This window comes from Lacerta agilis, chromosome 3 (assembly GCF_009819535.1).
Source record: "Lacerta agilis isolate rLacAgi1 chromosome 3, rLacAgi1.pri, whole genome shotgun sequence".
NCBI lineage: Eukaryota > Metazoa > Chordata > Lepidosauria > Squamata > Lacertidae > Lacerta > Lacerta agilis.
Genome location: NC_046314.1, coordinates 506,102 through 528,029, shown reverse-complemented (window position 1 = coordinate 528,029; position 21,928 = coordinate 506,102). Strand labels below are relative to the sequence as shown.

Sequence of the window (21,928 nt, the reverse complement as noted above, 5' to 3'; positions counted from 1 at the left end):
TCCACAATACATACCCAATGTGAAGGTAGCTCTAAGGCGGTGGAAATAAATAATAATTGTCCAGTAGCACGTTAGACAACAACTAAGTTTGTTCTGGGTATAAGCTTTTGTGTGCATGCACACTTCTTCAGATATACTGAAACAGAAGTCACCAGACCCTTACATATAGTGGGAGAGTGGGATGGGGTTTTTTTTACCCAGAAGGGTAGTAGGAGATGGGTGATTGACTCAATGGGTATGGTAAACCTGCTGACAACTGCAATCAGTCCTACAGGAAAGTCTTAACAACTGCAATTAGTCCTACAGCAAAAGCATGGGATAGTATGCAGATGACCAAAAATGGCTTTAGCATGCGTAATGAGACAAGAATCCAATATATCTATTCAGACCAGGTCTCTCCATAGTTTTCCATTTAGTAATAAGTTGTAATTCAGCAACTTCTCTTTCCAGTCTATTTCTGAAATTCTTTTGCAATAAGACAGCTGCTTTGAGATCCTTTATTGCAGTGTTTTTCAACCACTGTTCCGCGGCACACTAGTGTGCCGCGAGATGTTGCCTGGTGTGCCGTGGGGAAAATTGAAAAATTCAAGAGAATTACTTTATATATAGTCAATATAGGCACAGAGTTAAATTTTTTAACATTTTCTAATGGTGGTGTGCCTCGTGATTTTTTTCATGAAACAAGTGTGCCTTTGCCCAAAAAAGGTTGAAAAACACTGCTTTATTGAATGTTCTGGGAGAATGAAGTGTTCTCCTACTGGCTTCTCTGTCTTGCGATTCCTGATGTCAGATTTAAGTCCATTTATCCTTTGGCATAGGGTTTGTCCTGTTTGTCCTGATATAAGAAAAAAACTTCTCTGATCCCCTTATGGAGTACCCAAGTGCCCAAATAGAGTTCTTTTGTAGGTTCTCTATCGGTAGGAGAAAATAACAAAGAGACCAACCAGAGAATATTGAGAAGCAAAACAGCTAGTAAGCCTGATCTTTATTACCAGTAACTGTTGCAACAGGGTGCTCCCCCACACGCAGGAGAGAGGAGGAGGACCCAGAACAAAGGTGTGCCCGCCCTTATATAGACATTTTAAATTGCCTGCCCTGGAGTCCAAGACCACCCCCCAGATACATCATACATACATCACAGAAAAGGCAGTCTACAACAGAAATCTGAGTGCATTGCTTTATTTCCTCTCTGGCAAGTTACCCGATTGCATTATCTGGGTTTTGGCCACTCTTCTGTTATTATAACTACTTAATTCCTGAATCTGATCAAACTGCTGGAGGCAGTGGAAGACAGGAGTGCCTGGCATGCTCTGGTCCATGGGTTAACGAAGAGTCGGACACGACTAAACGACTAAACAACAACAACAATTCCTGAATCTAGGTCACAGGCTCACACCTTGTTCATATCTTAAATGTGCCCTTACTATATATATATGACCTTAAAATTATAACAGTCCAATACAGAGAGCTGAAGGGCACTGCTGGCATTTGATGCCATACACAATGTTGGAAGATGAGCAATGAAATAGTCCTGAGTTGGTATGTTTGATGTTGTTGGGTCCAGTGATGGTGTTGTCTGGGTGTATGTGGCAGCAAAGTTGGCATCTGGGTTTAGTGCAAGCTCTGGTACCAGTGTTCATGTTAAGTCTGGTTGTAGTATTATTGTGGGTGAGGAGTTGTTTAAGGTGGGTGGCTGTCTGTAGGCAATGAAAGGTCTTCCTCCCAGAGCTTGAGAAAGATAACTGTTGTTGTCTAGGAGAGGTTGTAGATCTCTGATGATGCATTGAGCTGTTTTAACTTGGGAGCTGTATGTGATTACTAGTGGTGTTCTGCTATTTTCTCTTTTGGGTCTGTCTTGCAGCAAGTTCTCTCTGGGTATCAGTCTGGCTTTGTTGATCTGTTGTTTAACTTCATCGGGCAGATATTTTAGTTCCAAAATGGTTTAGTGTGGATCCCTTAGATGAGAATCCCTGTCTGTAGAGTTTGAACAAATGTGGCTGTAACATAGAGCCTGGCTATATATGATTTAATTGTTTGTTATGTTTGGGATGGTAGCTGGAAGCAGTAGATATGTTTGTTGATCAGTTGGTTTTTGGTATAAGGTGGTGTCTCTGCGCGTCCATCCTGTATTTTTATAGTAGTGTTCAGAAAATGTATTTCTTGCATTGATTGTGCTGGGGTGAAAGTTATTGAATGTCAGGTGGAAGGTGTCCAGGGTCTGCTGACCATGTGTCTAGATAATAAAAATATTGTCAATGTATGGCAGGTATAAGAGAGGTTTAAGAGGGTAGTTTAGGAAGCGTTGTTCCAAATCTGCCATGAAGATGTTGGCATACTGTGGGGCCATGCGGGTGCCCATTGCTGTGCTGCTGATCTGGAGGAACAGGTCATCTCCAAATTTGAAGTGGTTGTGGGTGAGGACAAAATGGTAGAGTTTGGTAGCAAAGTCCACTGTGATTTGATCTGAGATGGTGTTCCTTATAACAATAGAAAAATCATTATTATTTATACCCCGCCCATCTGGCTGGGTTTCCCCAGCCACTCTGGGCGGCTTCCAACAAAATATTAAAATACAATAGTCTGTTAAACATTAAAAGCTTCCCTAAACAGGGCTGCCTTCAGATGTCTTCTAAAAGTCTGGTAGTTGTTTTTATCTTTGACATCTGGTGGGAGGGCGTTCCATGGGGCGGGTGCCACTACGAGAAGGCCCTCTGCCTGGTTCCCTATAACTTGGCTTCTCGCAGTGAGGGAACTGCCAGAAGGCCCTTGGCACTGGACCTCAGTGTCTGGGCAGAACGATGGGGGGTGGAGACACTCCTTCAGGTATACTGGGCTGAGGCCATTTAGGACTTTAAAGGTCAGCACCGACACTTTGAATTCTGCTTGGAAACATACTGGGAGCCAATGTAGGTCTTTCAAGACCGGAGTTATGTGGTCTTGGCGGCCGTTCCCAGTCACCAGTCTAGCTGCCGCATTCTGGATTAGTTGTAGTTTCCGGGTCACCTTCAAAGGTAGTCCCACATAGAGTGCAATGCAGTAGTCCAAGCGAGAGATAACTAGAGCATGCACCACTCTGGCGAGACAGTCTGCGGGCAGGTAGGGTCTCAGCCTGCATGGAACTGGTAAACAGCTGCCCTGGACATAGAATTGACCTGCGCCTCCATGGACAAAATGACTCCCAGGCTGCGCACCTGGTCCTTCAGGGGCACAGTTACCCCATTCAGGACCAGGGAGGCCTCCACACCTGCCCGCCTCCTGTCCCCCCAAAAAAGTACTTCTGTCTTGTCAGGATTCAACCTCAACCTCAATCTGTTAGCCGCCCTCCATCCTCCAACTGCCTCCAGACACTCACACAGGGGCGTCGTAGGGTGGGGGCGGTGGGGGCGGGCCGCCCCTGGTGCCGCCCCTAGGCGGGTGTGTGCAGTGCTGCTGCTCCCGGGGTGACGGAGGGAGCGGCGGCGCATCCCACCACTCCCATGCGCTGCCGCTCCCTCCGTCACCCCGGGAGCAGCAGCGCTGCACGGACGAGGCTCCCGAAGTGGCGGCCCGGCATACCCCAGGGGCGGGGGTGTCGCTGCGCGCGCGTGCGTCATGACGCACACGCAGCGATGCCCCGCCCCCGGGGATGCCGGGCCGCCGCTTTCCGGAGCCTCGGTGGGCTGCAAAGAGCCCCGAAGCCGCAGCCTGGCAGCCCTTTGCGCTATGGCTGCGGCTTCAGGGCTCTTTGTAGCCCGCCGATGCTCCCAAGCCCCCGCCCGGCATACCCCAGGGGGCGGGGCGTCGCCGCGCGCGCGTGCGTCATGACGCACACGCAGCGATGCCCCGCCCCCGGGGATGCCGGGCCGCCGCTTTCCGGAGCCTCGGTGGGCGGCAAAGAGCCCCGAAGCCGCAGCCTGGCAGCCCTTTGCGCTATGGCTGCGGCTTCGGGGCTCTTTGTAGCCCGCCGATGCTCCCAAGCCCCCGCCCGGCATACCCCAGGGGGCGGGGCGTCGCCGCGCGCGCGTGCGTCATGACGCACACGCAGCGATGCCCCGCCCCCGGGGATGCCGGGCCGCCGCTTTCCGGAGCCTCGGTGGGCGGCAAAGAGCCCCGAAGCCGCAGCCTGGCAGCCCTTTGCGCTATGGCTGCGGCTTCGGGGCTCTTTGTAGCCCGCCGATGCTCCCAAGCCCCCGCCCGGCATACCCCAGGGGGCGGGGCGTCGCCGCGCGTGCGTCATGACGCACACGCAGCGATGCCCCGCCCCCGGGGATGCCGGGCCGCCGCTTTCCGGAGCCTCGGTGGGCGGCAAAGAGCCCCGAAGCCGCAGCCTGGCAGCCCTTTGCGCTATGGCTGCGGCTTCGGGGCTCTTTGTAGCCTGCCGATGCTCCCAAGCCCCCGCCCGGCATACCCCAGGGGCGGGGGCGTCGCTGCGCGCGCGTGCGTCATGACGCACACGCAGCGATGCCCCGCCCCCGGGGATGGCGGGCCGTCGCCCCGCGTGTGTGTGCGTCATGATGTCATGACGCACGCACGCACCACGATGCCCCGCCCCCCAGGGGTGCCCCTTGGCTTTCCGCCCCGGGCAGCCGAGGGGCTAGGAACGCCCCTGCACTCACACAGGACCTTCACCGCCTTCACTGGTTCTGATTTGAAAGTGAGGTAGAGCTGGGTATCATCCGCATATTGATGAATACCCAGCCCAAAGCCCCTGGTGATCTCTCCCGGCAGCTGCATGTAGATGTTGAAAAGCATGGGGGAGAGGACGGAACCCCGAGGCACCCCACAAGCGAGAGCCCAGGGGCTTATAGCTTGTAATCCATCATTGTGTGGGGTGGTGGTGGGGAACCCCGAGGCACCCCACATCCATAGTGGCTAGTATAGTATTGTTAGGTAGATTATTCAAAGACTGTATTTTCCTCAGAAAGTCTGTGGCTAGGAGCATATGGTTTCAGAACAGAGTCCATATATCCAGAAATACCCACTGTGATAGTGCCGATACCTGAGATGATAGGGTGCCCTAAGGCAGTGGTTTTAAGCCAGCATGCCATGGCACCCTGGGGTGCCTTGAATGATGTTCAGGACACTAGACTCTGTCCCTCTTTCCTTCCCTCCCTCCTCTGATGCCCTCTTGCTTCTCTGCCTCCCAAGAGCTTGCACAGCTGTTTATTGCAGCAGCCCTGGCTACAAGCTCCGCAGGCAAATGATGGCTCTCTTTGGGGTGGGGGGCACCTCAGAGACCAGGGGTGGCTGCCCAGAGGACCCCCAAGGGAGGGTGTTTGAAAAGGGTTGAGGGGCTGCCAGTTCTGCAGGCAAGGGTGGGTGACCTCAGGGGCGTCGCTAGGGGGGGCGGTACGCCCCGGGTGACAGGGGAGGGGGGGTGACAAACGGCGGTCCCTCCCGCCACTCCCACACGCCGCCGCTCCCTCCGTCACCCCAGGAGCATCAGCGCATGGCTGAGCGAGCACCCCGTCCATGCAGCGCTGCTGCTCCTGGGGTGACCAGTGGGGAGTGGCAGGAGGGGCCGCCGCTTGTCACCCCCATGCACCACCGCTCGCTCCGTTGCCCCAGGAGCAGCAGCGCATGGTGTGTGTGGTGCTGCTGCTCCCGGGGCAACGGAGCGAACGGCAGGTGCACTCCGTCATCGGATCGCCGCTTCCGCGGCCCCCTTTTGAGCCGCAGAGCAAAAAGGCGGCTCGTGGGGCTGCCATGCGCGATCGGCGGGGAGCTACGGAAGCGGCGGCCCACCGATCGTGACGCCACCCCGCCCTGGGTAGCGCGGAGCCTTCCTCCGCCAATGGGTGACCTAACTGGGCTTTTGAGCCCCACGGGGGTCCTGCAGAAAGAAGGTAGATAGTCAAGGGACCCAGGGACCCAAGGTGGTTGAAAACATCTGGTCTATCACACAGTATAAAGACTGGGCAGAAACTTTCTTATTGCAAGATACAGATCAATTTGTAACTTTACAAATGGCGAAATTTTTAACTTCCGTTTTGACATACGAGAGACGTAATGGGTTGCTGTTTAGGAGCTGAAATCTCCTTATATTTATCTAATTTTACATGCTTAGTAAGTCTTTTATTGTTACCAATTTTAACAGTGCCTGTGTATTTGCTTTGTATTTGCCTTTGTTTTTCTATGAGCTTAAAGCTGAAATAAAATCGATTGATTGTAACTCCCTTGCCTTCCCAGGGCTTGTCCACAATGGAATTTAATGTGAATGTGAAGCCGCTTAGATTCTCTAATAGTTTTTGACAGCAGCAGCTTCACAATAACCTCCATCCAAGTGGCAGCCTGCGCCTCCCCCCCAAGCTAATACAACATGGGGAGAAAATCCAATAGACCCTGGGGGCGGTCTGTTGCCACACCCTCTACTCCCATGTTAATTCCTTTAGTCTGACGGGAAGGACGCTGTAAAATAGCTCGCCTGGCTTGGAGTGACACACAGAGAAGCGCACACCTTTTGTGCGAATCTGGCATATAGAAAAACCTTTTATTTCAAGGTTGCTGGTTTAAAAAGAGCATTAAAAAGCATGCATGCATGCATGCCTAGGTCAACAAGTCCCTGGGTTCAGATTTCAGGTTTCCAGACCATATTGTGGCGGGTAAGGAAGTGCCAAGTGAGCGAAGGGGGCGGCAGCGCCGAGGCCCGGCCCGGGGCGAGTAACCGAGCGGCGCTGATCCCCGCGGAAAGGCCCTCCGGAGGCGGCTGCGGAGCCTGACGTTCCAGCGCCGGACTTGGGCCGCCTCCTCCTCGCCTCCCCTCCGGCCTCAGCTGCAGCGCCGCGCCCGGGACTCCCTGGCAGGGCAGTCGGGGCGGCAGGTGCATCATGGGGGCCACTTGTGGGCGGCTGTTTGCAAGGCCAAGCAACCGCCTCCCGTCACTTCGCGCTGCTTTTCCCGGCCCCGAGGCCTCTTTCTCCCCGGGCGCCGCCACGCCTTTCGAGGGGGCCGTCCGCTCCTGAGCAGCGGCGCCCAGGGGAACCCGGAAGCAAGGCCTCGACACAATTCTGCGGCCGCTCTGTCCTTTCTCGCTCTTGGATCGCCACCCCGGCGTCGGGACGCGGCTGCGCAGGCGCCCCCGAAGCCCCGCCCCTCCTGCTCGTCACCGGGCGTCACCCCCGTTGCCCCGCCCCTGCCCCTTTGCGCTCGCTCGCGCGCGCGCGCGCCGTCTCCGCCTCAGCCCGGAGCCTCTGCCGCCGTCATGGCTGACAACGCCGCCGCCGCCGCCGCCGCCGGCCTGGAGAACCACCGCTTCAAGAGCTTCAAGAACAAGGGCCGAGACGTGGAGGTGGGTGCCGGGCGGCCGGGCCGGGAGAAGCCGCTCTACGTAGGCCGCAGCCTGCCTCGTGTGGGGACGGGACGGGCGCCCCGCCGGGATCCCGCTTCTTCGGCCGCCTCCCTGCCTACTTGCCTGCCTGCCTGCCTGCCTGTCGGGGCGGCGCGGCGCCCTTTGGCGGGACCCCCAGACGCCTCCCCGGCGCCGGGCTGCTTCTCCCGCGGCCGGTGCCGAGGCTCCCTGAGGCGGAGGCCGGGCAGCGGGGCGGCCGGGAGCCCTTTGTGCTTCTGCGCCCCCTCCCGTGGCGACGGGGCTTCCCTCCTTCCCTCGCCTGGCGCTGCCCTTCCTGCTGCGTGGCCCGGGGCAGCCGGGGCTCGGCCGTGTCCCTCTGGCCCTCTTTGTCCTTCGCTGTCGTTTGGGACGCCGCCTCCGGGGCGCAGGAGCCGGGGGTTCAAGGACCCCGGGGCGCCGCTTGGGGATCCTGACAGCCATTTTGCACTTCCACGGATCTCCCCTCGAGCTCGGCCCCATCCTGCCTGCAACTTTGGACAAATGCATACATGTCCTTTACCATGTGTTGGTTTTGACAGGCGCCCCCACCCCCTTAGAATAGCCGTGTTTACTCCTAGCTGGGCTATGGGTCAGTTAAGTGTCCAATTAGCCCAGATACAGTAACTGTATTTTGAAGACCGGTGATATTACTGCCTCCAAATAGCACCCCCCCCATCATCACCTACAAATGAGAAAGTGAAGAGCAACCCATTCTGTCTCCTTGTTAAACACTCTATTTCCAATATGCAGGATTGGTAGGAGCCTTGCATGTTATCATCACTGACATTTAATGGGAACTCCTTTGTTTAGCCCTGTAGGCCTCCATCCAGCTGCAGGCTGGAATATCCAAATGCACCTGGAACTGAGTTTATAGGGACATCATATATAATGAAGCAGCTAGTTTACAAGATGGTCACTTTGATGAAGAAATGGAATAGTAACAACAGAATAGGTGACCTATTGCCATAGATGTCAGTGCTTCGCCTCCAACCTGCCTTTGGGTTGTTAACTCTGGATCCAGTTGGCATGGAGCTCAGTTTGGTTGTTGGTTCTCCAGTTGCTCCCTATAAAAGAGAACCAATTGCAAGGGTACAGACACACTGTCCTATTTATTTAAATTATAGCATAGGTGTAGTGTGGCCCAAAGGGAATCTTTTCTTCTAAGCCAAGTGATATTGTGGGGAGGGGGGCCCTATTCCACCATACAGGGGCTCTGGAGAGCCTAAATACAGTCAATGTGGATGTGCCCATGTTTTCAAATTGATTGCTATAATTGATAATGCCCTCATATTATCACACATGCAATGCCCTGTGCTGTGTTTATTTTATCTATATGCAGCATATAATTAATTTAGTTACTAGTTTTCGAAGCACAGTTAGTTTTCTTATTTATTATTATTCTTTATTGGATTTATATACCGCCCAAAACCACATTCTTTTATCTTAGTGACGAGCACCATTAATAATTAAAATTGGGTCTTAAATCTGAAAATGACAGACTGAGGCTGTTTAAATGAAGGAGGTGCAGCCTAATCTTGAGTACATACCAGTTCATTGATTGAATTTGAGTGTATATTTTCGGATGTAGATTGCTATTTCCCCTCTTAATGTCATTATGCACCATTTGATTGAAATTACCTTAGATGTTAATGCAAACTGGATCCTAAAAACTTTGGATATCCAACAACTCCCAGATGTTTGTTGGCAATTTGTATAGAACATATCTGTGATTATGAACATGAATTGCATTGACTGAGCTGTGGAAACTTCCCTGGTATCCACATGCTTAAACAGTTATCTTTTGTGCTGTGGAGTCCTCCTATGCTCAGAATTGCAATGGGAAATGCCACATCTGAGAAAATAGACTGTCTGAACATGATCCTTCGCTCTCATAATCGCCACATTTGGTTATCAAGACAGAGGTCTCTCCCAGCTTTGCTAAACCCTTTTAAACTGAAAGATGCTGGGGATCAAACCAGGGACCTTATGCAAACTATATTGCTTTCCCTTCATGATGCATTGTGCTTCCCAGTGGTCACAAGGCAGTGGTCACAAGGTAAAGGAGCAGTTGTGCTGCTGGCAAACTGCAGACCTGTGGTAAAGGTGTTTTCTGAGTGCTCTCTGTAGGGGAATGTGTTGCTTTTATGTCTAAGGTCACGAGTCTCCTGTAAACAGAGTGGGGGCAAGAATGTGCCCACTCTTGACTATTGCAATGCACTCTACGTGGGGCTACCTTTGAAGGTGACACGGAAACTACAGTTAATGCAGAATGCGGCAGCTAGACTAGTGACTGGGAGTGGCCACCAAGACCATATAATACCGGTCCTGAAAGACCTACATTGGCTCCCAGTACATTTCCAGGCACAATTCAAAGTGTTGGTGCTGACTTTTAAAGCCCTAAACGGCCTCAGCCCAGTATACCTGGAGCGTCTCCACCCCCATCATTCTGCCTGGACACTGAGGTCCAGCGCCAAGGACCTTCTGGTGTTTCCCTCACTGTGAGAAGTGAAGTTACAGGGAACCAGGCAGAGGGCCTTCTCGGTAGTGGTGCCCACCCTGTGGAGTGCCCTCCCATCAGGGGTCAGAGAGATAAACAACTACCTGTCATTTAGAAAATACCTGAAGGCAGTCCTGTTTAGGGAAGCTTTTAATATTTGATGAATCATTGTATTTTAAAATTCTGCTGGAAGCTGCCCAGAGTGACCGGGGAAACCCAGCCAGATGGGTGGGGTATAAATAAATTATTATTATTATTATTAATCATTAGAAAGAGGGTGGAGCACACCTCTATCATCTCAGCTGTCCTGGGTTTGTGCACTTGTCAGTATGTTGGGAATTGAATACACAAGGATTGGGAGACAATATACAGTGTGCAATACCATTTCCCCCATAGTCCTTAAGCCCTAGTCGAGTTGTGTTTGTGCCCTCAGAAAAGGGTATATATGCATATTATTTACTGAAATATTTACACCTGCCTTGTAACTCTCCAGGTGTTACTGGACTCCCAACTGTTACCAGCCTCATCCAGCATGGCCAGTCTTCAGGGATGATGGGCATTGTAGTCCAAACCATGTAGAGGGGCCCATGTTGGGAAAGGCTGTCTTCTAAGATAATCCAGAAAGATGCCAGGGTTAATGATGCAAGATTGCCAGGAGGAGCAGGAGAACCAACGAGAACGCCCCTGTCCATTTCCTACCATTGGCGTTAGCAGGGTTACCAAGGCGCTCTTTATTCATTGAAGCCAGACTGAACAGCAACTAGGCTATTTTGCTTTGCTTAGTGGTGAGCACCTTCTTTTGTGAGTATCATAACACCATACATGTTGAAGGCAAGAACTTGTAATAGCTCTCATGTGGTACTGTTGTTCAGTCGTGTCCGACTCTTCGTGACCCCATGGACCAGAGCACGCCAGGCACACCTATCCTTCACTGCCTCTTGCAGTTTGGCCAAACTCATGTTAGTAGCTTCGAGAACACTGTCCAACCATCTCATCCTCTGTCGTCCCCTTCTCCTAGTGTCCTCCATCTTTCCCAACATCAGGGTCCTTTCTAGGGAGTCTTCTCTTCTCATGAGGTGGCCAAAGTACTGGAGCCTCAACTTCAGGATCTGTCCTTCTAGTGAGCACTCAGGGCTGATTTCTTTAAGAATGGATAGGTTTGATCTTCTTGCAGTCCATGGGACTCTCAAGAGTCTCCTCCAGCACCATAATTCAAAAGCATCAATTCTTCGGCGATCAGCCTTCTTTATGGTCCAGCTCTCACTTCCGTACATTACTACTGGGAAAACCATAGCTTTAACTATACGGACCTTTATCGGCAAGGTGATGTCTTTGCTTTTTAAGATGCTATCTAGGTTTGTCATTGCTTTTCTCCCAAGAAGCAGGCGTCTTCTAATTTCGTGACTGCTGTCACCATCTGCAGTGATCATGGAACCCAAGAAAGTGAAATCTCTCACCGCCTCCATTTCTTCCCCTTCTATTTGCCAGGAGGTGATGGGACCAATGGCCATGATCTTAGTTTTTTTGATGTTGAGCTTCAGACCATATTTTGTGCTCTCCTCTTTCACCCTCATTAAAAGGTTCTTTAATTCCTCCTCACTTTCTGCCATCAAGGTTGTATCATCAGCATATCTGAGGTTGTTGATATTTTTTCCAGCAATCTTAATTCCGGTTTGGGATTCATCCAGCCCAGCCTTTCGCATGATGAATTCTGCATATAAGTTAAATAAGCAGGGAGACAATATACAGCCTTGTCGTACTCCTTTCCCAATTTTGAACCAATCAGTTATTCCATATCCAGTTCTAACTGTAGCTTCTTGTCCCACATAGAGATTTCTCAGGAGACGGATGAGGTGATCAGGCACTCCCATTTCTTTAAGCACTTGCCATAGTTTGCTGTGGTCGACACAGTCAAATGCTTTTGCGTAGTCAATGAAACAGAAGTAAATGTTTTTCTGGAACTCTCTAGCTTTCTCCATAATCCAGCGCATGTTTGCAATTTGGTCTCTGGTTTCTCTGCCCCTTTGAAATCCAGCTTGCACTTCTGAGAGTTCTCGGTCCACATACTGCTTAAGCCTGCCTTGTAGAATTTTAAGCAACAAACTTGCTAGCATGTGAAATGAGTGCAATTGTGCGGTAGTTGGAGCATTCTTTGGCACTGCCCTTCTTTGGGATTGGGATGTAGACTGATCTTCTCCAATCCTCTGGCCACTGCTGAGTTTTCCAAACTTCCTGGCATATTGAGTGTAGCACCTTAACAGCATCATCTTTTAAAATTTTAAATAGCTCAGCTGGAATATCATCACTTCCACTGGCCTTGTTGTTAGCAAGGCTTTCTAAGGCCCATTTGACTTCACTCTCCAGGATGTCTGGCTCAAGGTCAGCAACCACACTACCTGGGGTGTATGAAACCTCCATATCTTTCTGGTATAATTCTTCTGTGTATTCTTGCCACCTCTTCTTGATGTCTTCTGCTTCTGTTAGGTCCTTTCTACTTTTGTCCTTAATTGTGGTAATCTTTGTACGAAATGTTCCTTTCATATCTCCAATTTTCTTGAACAGATCTCTGGTTTTTCCCATTCTGTTATTTTCCTCTATTTCTTTGCGTTGCTCGTTTAAGAAGGCCCTCATGTCTCCCCTTGCTATTCTTTGGAAATCTGCATTCAATTTCCTGTATCTTTCACTATCTCCCTCGCATTTTGCTTGCATTCTCTCCCCTGCTATTTGTAAGGCCTCATTGGACAGCCACTTTGCTTTCTTGCGTTTCTTTTTCATTGGGATGGTTTTCGTTGCTGCTTCCTGTATAATGTTACGAGCCTCCATCCACAGTTCTTCAGGCACTCTATCCACCAAATCTAAATCCTTAAACCTGTTCTTCACTTCAACTGTGTATTCATAAGGAATTTGATTTAGATTGTATCTTACTGGCCCGGTGGTTTTTCCTACTTTCTTCAGTTTAAGCTGGAATTTTGCTATAAGAAGCTGATGATCTGAGCCACAGTCAGCTCCAGGTCTTGTTTTTGCTGAGTGTATAGAGCTTCTCCATCTTTGGCTGCAGAGAATATAATCAATCTGATTCCGATGTTGCCCATCAGGTGATGTCCATGTGTAGAGTCGTCTCTTGTGTTGTTGGAAAAGAGTGTTTGTGATGACCAGCTTGTTCTCTTGACAGAACTCTATTAGCCTTTGCCCTGCTTCATTTTGAACTCCAAGGCCAAACTTGCCAGTTGTTCCTTTTTATCTCTTGACTCCCTACTTTAGCATTCCAATCCCCTATAATGAGAAGAACATCCTTCTTTGTTGTCATTTCTATAAGGTGTTGTAAGTCTTCATAGAATTGGTCAATTTCAGTTTCTTCAGCACCGGTAGTTGGTGCATAAACGTGGATTACTGTGATGTTAAAAGGTCTGCCTTGGATTCGGATCGAGATCATTCTATCATTTTTGAAATTGCATCCCAGTACAGCTTTCGCCACTCTTTTGTTGACTAAGAGGGCCACTCCATTTCTTCTACGGGATTCCTGCCCACAGTAGTAGATATGATAGTCATCCGAACTGAATTCGCCCATTCCCGTCCATTTTAGTTCACTGATGCCTAGGATGTCAATGTTTATTCTTGCCATCTCATTTTTGACCACATCCAGCTTACCAAGGTTCATGGTTCTTACATTCCAGGTTCCTATGCAATACTTTTCTTTACAGCATTGGACTTTGCTTTCGCTTGCAGGCATATCCGCAACTGAGCGTCCTTTTGGCTTTGGCCCAGCCGCTTCATCAGCTCTGAATCTACTTGTACTTGTCCTCCTCTCTTCCCCAGTAGCATGTTGGACGCCTTCTGACCTGAGGGGCTCATCTTCCAGTGTCATATCTTTTATATGCCTGTTGTCTTTGTCCATGGAGTTTTCTTGGCAGGGATACTGGAGTGGCTTGCCAGTTCCTCCTCCAGGTGGATCACGTTTGGTCCAAACTCTCCACTATGACCTGTCCATAGCTTCCCTGAGTGATTCAAGCCCCTTCGCCACGACAAGGCAGTGATCCATGAAGGGGTACTAGCAGAGTGCATTTCTAGTAGTGGTACTAGCAGAGTGTGGTACTAGCAGAGTGCATTTCTAGTAGGCTTAAGTTCTTGCCTATTTTAAATCTCAAAAACCTAGTTCTTACAATCAGTAGATGAGATGGTAAGCTTATTCCTGGAAGGTCAGGCTATTGAAATGAATTGGACAGCAGCTGGAGTGTAGGTGGCACCAGGCACACAGTGAGGACAACCAGACACACTAGGGCACATAATTGTGATTTTTGCATGGTTATTTGGGTGGCAAAGAAAGCTTACCGGTACTTTGCTGCCTCAATTGCATGCTCAAATTCTAGGCAAGTTTTTCCAACTGGTGGGAGGATTGTTCTATATCTCAACAAATTGGATGATTGAACCCTTGAAAGCCCATTGTGATTGCATTTGCTGGGCATTTTGATAACATTGGTTGCCTTCATAGGAACTTGAACACCATGGTAGTGACAGGCCCAAATAATGAGATAAACGTGTCAGCTTGTCCAATTCCAGCTTAGTGATGTGTACAAGGTACTTGAAAATGACTTGCCCAAATGACAGCATGCCCCTTTGACCCATGCCCATCTTGACCATTTAGCTGAGGGGAGCTGACAAGGTATGTTCACGATATGGCCAATGCTCTTTTAAAGCATGGAGAAAGAGGTGGGAGTGCACCCACTCCTAAATAAATGCGACTTGGACCCTGTGGGTTTTTTACTACTAACTTCTTAGGAAGGGACGCGGGTGGCTTGCCGATAAGAAGGTTGGCGGTTCAAATCCCTGCGACGGGGTGAGCTCCCGTTGTTCGGTCCGAGCTCCTGCCCACCTAGCAGTTCGAAAGCATGTTAAAGTGCAAGTAGATAAATAGGTACCGCTCTGGCGGGAAGGTAAATGGTGTTTCCGTGCGCTGCTCTGGTTTGCCAGAAGCGGTTTAGTCATGCTGGCCACATGACCTGGAAGCTGTCTGCGGACAAATGCCAGCTTCTTCGGCCTATAGAGCGAGATGAGCGCCACAACCCCAGAGTCGTCCGCGACTGGACCTAACGGTCAGGGGTACCTCTACCTTTTTTTTTTTAACTTCTTAGGATGGGTACTTGAGAGGTGGCAGCTCTTATATGACAAAAGGCATCTTATGTAAACTCCTTAGAGGTTCTGATGATTAAGCAGCATATAAATCCTGTTCATAAATACAGTTGTACCTTGGTTCTCAAATGAAATCTGTTCCGGAGGTCCGTTTGACTTCCGAAAACATTTGAAAACCAAGGCGCAGCTTCCGTTTGGCTGCATGAGCTTCCTGCACTCAATTGGAAGCCGCAACGGATGTTCAGCTTCCAAATAACATTTGCAAACCGGAACACTCACTTCCGGGTTTGTGGTGTTCGGGAGTGAAAACGTTTGAGTTACAAGGCGTTGGAGAAACAAGGTACGACTGTAAATGGATCCTTCCCAATGTGGGTGTGGGACTGGACTTGGTTGCTCTTGATGAATAGACAGGGGATGTATCACACCCTTGTTTCTGCTTGATATCTCAGCAGCTTTTAACACAGTGGTTTTCAAAGTTTTGTTCTTTGGGCCACGCTCTCAGAATAAAAATGTGCTCATGCCACACCAAATTTTTAATTGATATGAAACACATTAGGAAACAATTCCAGCTCTAGAGAATAGCATTGTGTGACTACAGAATCCTAGAACTGTAGAGTTGGAAGGGACCACCAGGGTCATCTTGTTCAACCTCCTGTGCTTGTACTGTGGGATGCTGCAGGGAATCATCTTGTCTCCTATGCTTTTAAGCATCTTTACGAAGCTGTAGGAGTGGCTATCAGGAGATTTGAAACATGATGTCATCGGTATACTTTTCTCTGTGACATCTGAATCAGGTGGGGCTGAGCAGATCCAGAACTAGGAGCTGAATGCAGTGGTAGAATGGATGAGGGACAATAAACTGAATTTTGAAGCCCTCTTGGTTCTCAGATTTGGGAATTGATCCCTTTGACCTGAGTGGGAAGCTGCAGCTAGTACAAAACGCAGTGGCTAGGCTGCTAATTGGTGAACCCTACAGCAAGCATATAATACCTGCCTTGAAGGAGAGACATTGGTTTCCAATCTGCTACGTAAACAAGTTCAAGGTTTTGTTACTGCCCATGTAGCTCATCCATGTAGCACTAAGCAACTTGGAACCAGGTTATTTGAGATTGCACCTCTACAATTCTATGAGTTGGAAGGGCTCTGAAGGATCATCTAGCCCAACCCCCTGCAAGGCAGGAATCTCAGCCTCCCCATATGAGCCAGCCCTTCTACTAAGATCCTTTGATGAGCTCATGCTGGTGGTTCTATAGCCTGCCCTGACCCATCTGCTGTCAATCATGAGAAGGATGTATAGCTCCTGTTTGATTGAATAGCTTCCCCTCCAAGATCCAACAAGCATCTTTACTGGTGTGTTTCCACTGGCATTTGGTGCCTTTTTTATTCACACAGGCATAGCTTGCATACATACAACATTCTGTTGTACATATTTATGAGTGTTTTTAATAGCATTTAATTATGTTGTGCACTGCTTTGATACTTCTTCATTGGTGATCACTCGTAGCCGAGTAAGATTGTCTTTCATAAACACGGTTTTAACAATGAGTCTGTAAGTGACTATGGAGGCCAATTCTGGATCGAGTGAAAAACAACATAGATATCTTGTACAGGCCACAACCTTTTGACGTGGGGGTTCAGTTCCCAGCCCCTGTGCGCATTAACAGAGTGCGTATAAGATAAGGTTACCAGATGTCCCCGGATTTACAAATCAGTCCCCATACAAAATCTATTGAAGTTGAAAAGTGTCCCCGGATTCATTTAAAAAAATCTGGTAACCTTAGTATAAGAGCCCCCACGCCCATTCCAAACCTTCCTCTGTTATGCCCTTTTCTGTATCCAAAATGACCCACTTGTTGGCGATGGCGCATCAATTGGACATGCCTAAAATGGTCACTGTCTGTAGTTGACCTGAGGTACTCCTTGCGAAATGCAGCAATTGTAGATGTACAGAATTCCAAATGTGTCCTCATGACAAATGTATATAATGGCATTATATTTGTGGTAGTATTCTCAGTTTTTTCATAATTCCTAAAACTGAATTTGCTCCCCATCCAACCATTGGGTTGATATTTTCTTTATGCTGTCCACCACAACTCCAAAATCTTTTTTCTGGGTAGTCACTGTCCTGGGTAGCCATTTTGTTTCCCATCCACCTTCACACTTTGGGATTTCACCCATTCAGGTTTGGCAGTTTCCTGTGAAAAACTAGCTTTAGGCTCTTATTAGTTACTCAGAAAACAAATATAAATATAAAATACACTATTGTAATTAGACAATGCAATTTCGGCCATGGTGGTTTTTAAGTTTTTTTGGGTTTTTTAAAGCCTCAGCTCAACCTATGTGCTGAGGCTGAACAGTTGTTAGTCCTTGGACTAGATCTGGCTCACCAGGAAGTGCCACATGGTTCTATTACATACCAGCTCAAGAGGATAAATAAAATTGTAGATGAACAGTATTTGTAGCACTGCGATTGGGAAGCAAGACGTGAGGAATGAGGGAAGGAGAGAATGGGGATTTGGCACTACAGTAGTACCTTAGTTCTCAAACTTAATCCCTTCCAGAAGTCTGTTCCAAAACCAAAGTATTCCAAAACCAAGGCGTGCCTTCCCATAGAAAGTAATGCAAAATGGATTAATCCGTTCCAGACATTTAAAAACAACCCCTAAAACAGCAATTTAGCATGGATTTTACTATCCAACAAGACCATTAACCCATAAAATGAAAGCAATAAATAATGTACTGCAGTCACACAATCAATGAGCAGCTGAACTGGGTTCCACACAGTCACAAAAACAACTAAAAGAGCGGCAGAAACAAAAACACAAAATAAATAGCAAAAACAGACAAACTTCAGTGTAACTCTCAAATTGTAACACTCAAAACAGAGCATGTTCAGCTTCCGAAAAAGTTCACAAACCAAAACACTTACTTCCGGGTTTGCAGTGTTTGAGTTCCAAGTTGTTTCAGTACCAAGGCGTTTGAGAACCAAGGTACCACTATATAAACACATATACAAGAATATCCTGAATAAATTGACACAAAATTGTGTCCTGAACCACAGGCCCAAAGGAGGGCTTGTGGGAGTGCTTGGGTGCAGGTATACTGAAGAAGGGTGACAAAGACGCCAGAGTGGTCTGTTCTAGTGCTTTTATTAAGAAAGGTATTAAGAAAGTTCTCCTAGCCCTTGCAGCCACAGGGCGGACACTGCAGCAAGTAGATGGCTTGTCTGCGCCCAAGGAAATGTGTGTATATTCTTTATACACAAAGCAGCATGCAGCACTTTGCCTAGTACTTCTCATCGCTTCACCTGCCCAGATGTGGCATAGGTGGCAAATCCCCAAGTCTTACAGATAGTTCCCCTTTCTGGGCTCGCAGATCATAGAATCATAGAGTTGGAAGAGACCACAAGGGCCATCCAGTCCAACCCCCTGCCAAGCAGGAAACACCATATAGAATCATAGAGTTGGAAGAGAGAAGGATAGCATGAAAGAGAGCCCATTAGCTTATATCAAAGCAAGTGATTATAAACCTATACAAGCTCATTGCTGCAACACTTGCCAATTAATTGTGGGGTTATCTTGATTACCAAGATGGCATTAGCAAAGCTCCTAGACAGTTCACCTTTGGTTGAACACAATTTGCTTTTAAAAAATTAGTCTGACTTATTTTTCATTTTTGCACAAGTAACACCAGTCCAAGTACAGATCTATGCTGGGAAGTACACTCCTTTATTTTGAGAATGGTTTAATCCTGGCATTTGCCTTTTAGTTGACTAGCTCTTAACCACTTATTCTAGGTTTGTTTATTTATACAAAACTATCTAAGTATACATTGTGGCCCTCTGATACACCTCTTAGAAAGGTCCTTTATGATGGGTTATAAAGCTGCTAAATTAACTGTTGTTGTTCAGTTGTTCAGTTGTCTCCGAATCTTCGTGACCCCATGGACCAGAACACGCCAGGCCCTCCTGTCTTTCACCGGCTCCCGCAGTTTGGTTAGACTCATGTTGGTAGCCTCGAGAACACTGTCCAACCATCTCATCCTCTGTCGTCCCCTTCTCCTTGTGCCCTCCATCTTTCCCAACATCAGGGTCTTTTCCAGGGAGTCTTCTCTTCTCATGAGGTGGCCAAAGTCTTGGAATCTCAGCTTCAGGATCTGTCCTTCCAGTGAGCACTCAGGGCTGATTTCTTTAAGGATGGATAGGTTTGATCTTGCAGTTAAATTAACTAGAGTTTGTTTTAAACCTGGCCCAAACAGTATGCTATTTGAGAATGCTAAGGAGAGAAAAAAAATGAGCAGAATTTTTAAAAACTCATGAAACTCTGTGTGGGAAGGCCAGGGAAGAGGGAGCATGAGAGTTTGTGCTTTGCTTGGGCTTATTCAGCACAGTGCTAAAACCATGGTTTAGCATTAGGCACAAATGTGGTCAAGATAAAGTTATTCTATATATATCAATATCAATTGTAGTCAGACAAATCATATAAAAACATAAAACATGGAACATATGTTAATCATCTGTAGTAGAGTAAACAATAAAAAACTATTGTTTTTAACTACAAAACTCAGTAAGCATGAAGTTCACAAATCAACTCAAGACAAAACTACTGGTATAATTAGTACAGGTTCTTTATATATAATAAACTAAAAGGAAATGTTTTATTGTGAGCATGTGTCGGGAAAGTTTTTCAGGTCGAGGGCCACATCACCCTAGTGGAAAGATATCAGATGAATTTCAGGACCAGAAACACAGCAATAGACCAAGACAAAGCTATTTCCCATGGAAGCAGGCACATACGTGATTCTTAGTAACTCCACTCAAGTTTTATCTTCCATTTTCTCCACAGACATTTCTAATAAAGTTTGCTTTTTTAAAAAATAAATAAGCTCCACATACCCGTTATGTCCTTACTCTACAAAAGGCAAAAGAAGTTCATAATCTCAGCAAAAGAATAGAAATAATAGCACTGCACAGTTGAACTCTAAGCACTGCCTTAAAGCTATTTAAAGCCTCAAACTTTGAAATGCAATTGCAGGCTAATAATTGCATGCATGTGATTGCAAAATGTGTGGACACTTTTTGCATATTTGCAAGGAATACAGATCTTCCTCTTTGTTGAGATAGTTTTTCTCATAAGAAGAGCCTGCTGAATCAGGCCAATAATCCACCCAGCCCAGCATCCTGTTCTCACAGTGGCCAACCAGAAGCTTGCGGGAGACATGCAAGCAGGACATGAACACAAGCCCTCTCTCCTCAGCTGGCACTCAGAGCAGCAATTGCACACTATGCACAGCAGCAACACCTTTCCCTCTGTCAGCTGCTCCTTGCTGAACAGCTGATGGGGAGGAAGGGACCAAGGGGAGAAGGAAGGTTGTGTTAAATAGAATATTTAAATGGAGGGAATTAAAAGACAACATATATAAGCAAAACCAGAAATAGCATATATACACACACTTATACTGAATGACAACAGAATAATAAATATTATCATCCAAATCAATTGCTGGTGCACAGTTAAATTTTCATATCCACATAGCTGATGTGATAACATGTGTGTGCGCGCGGACACACACACACACACACACACACACACACAGCATTGAATTAAGGTTCTGTTCCCCTGAGGAAGGTTTCTATTAAAACACAGTTGATCTTTTTATTAAAGTTCTTCATATATTTTGACAACATTTTGAAGCTTGTCTCTCTTTTCTGTACTTTTTTTATGCTGGCCTCTTCTTTCTTTTGAAGTGAATGTTTACCACCTCATCTCCTTTTGTGTGAACCAAATGTGATTTCCCAAAACAATGGTTCAGATGTGTGTAATCTCTCCAGCAAATATCCTACAATTATTCTACAATTTTTCTGTTGTCCTGCAGTGCTACATTTTGCATGTCTTTTTTCACCATTCAGCATTCATTTGCAAGAAAGACCAAACAAGAAGCTACATTGCTGCATTTGGTGTGTCACGGTGTCAGCTGTGCCAGTTTCCTTTGAGGTGGTGTGCTGATGGCAAATGCAGGCACAGCATTGCTGGAATGTGTGTCTGAGCCCTTCCTGTATGCAAAAATTCTCCTTGAAATTTCCTCAGCTATTTTTTCTCTCAGTGAAAGTTACTTTTGGAATCACTGCAGAAAAACAACTTGAGGAAAATAGTTTTTGGGAGGAGAAAATGATGGTATTGGGGATGGTTGTGGTATTCCTTCCCACCCATGTTTTACTTTAAATGGTCTCCTCACTGCTTTGTAGAAAATTAGTATGACCCATCTCATAATCAGTGGACTAAAGCTCTGTAACATCTAGCCTGGTATATAGTTGTAAGTTCCCTAAAATTGGTTAAAGAGAGTTAAACTGAATCATCCTAGGCTTTGGTACTATTACTTCATTTGCTTGTTGTATTTTTCTATTTCTCTCCTTTGCAGACTATGCGAAGACATAGAAATGAGGTGACAATTGAACTTAGAAAGGTGAGTATATCACTTTTATTTGTTTATGCTTTGTTTAAAGTGGCCATGGGAGGTTTCAGCTATGGAGGTTCATGTGTGACTTGGGAGAGCGCTGAAAAGATTGCGTCCTCACCAGACACTGCTGTGTCATGTGTCTACAAGGAAAGAATCAAGTACATTATTGTGTCCAGATTTCTGAATCTGCCAGAGCAATGGTTTGTTTTTTGTAAGACATTCTGCCAGAGTTCCATTATGTTCTCCCCATTTTTAATTTGCTTCTGAGGCTTTGCTTCCTTTGTCTGTGGTTGTCTGTGCTTGAAGTCACCTTGATGGTGCCTTTCCTCTTTCTTCGAAGAACACCACCCATATTTGTGCTAAGGCCCAAAACCTCTTAAGCCTATGAACAGTGTTTCACTGGATCAGGCTTCTGAAAGAAAGAGCTGAAACTGTTTGGTTATAATCCTGTACACACTTTCCTGGGAGTAAATCCTGTTGAATGCAGTAGGGTGTACTTCTGAGTAGATATGTTTAGGATTGTACTGTGAGTACCGGTAGTT

General features: G+C 47.4%; 1 protein-coding gene across 1 annotated transcript in view; it reads left to right on the top strand.

The window, feature by feature from the left end:
• The first annotated feature begins 7,128 nt into the window (after positions 1-7,128).
• Positions 7,129-21,928, top strand: part of KPNA3 (karyopherin subunit alpha 3) — a 37,535-nt gene continuing 22,735 nt past the window's right edge. Inside the window, exons 1-2 of the mRNA XM_033145553.1 lie at positions 7,129-7,267; positions 21,348-21,392. Coding sequence (XP_033001444.1) covers positions 7,181-7,267; positions 21,348-21,392 — 132 coding nt within the window. The 5' untranslated portion in view covers positions 7,129-7,180. The remainder of the gene's footprint in view (positions 7,268-21,347; positions 21,393-21,928) is intronic.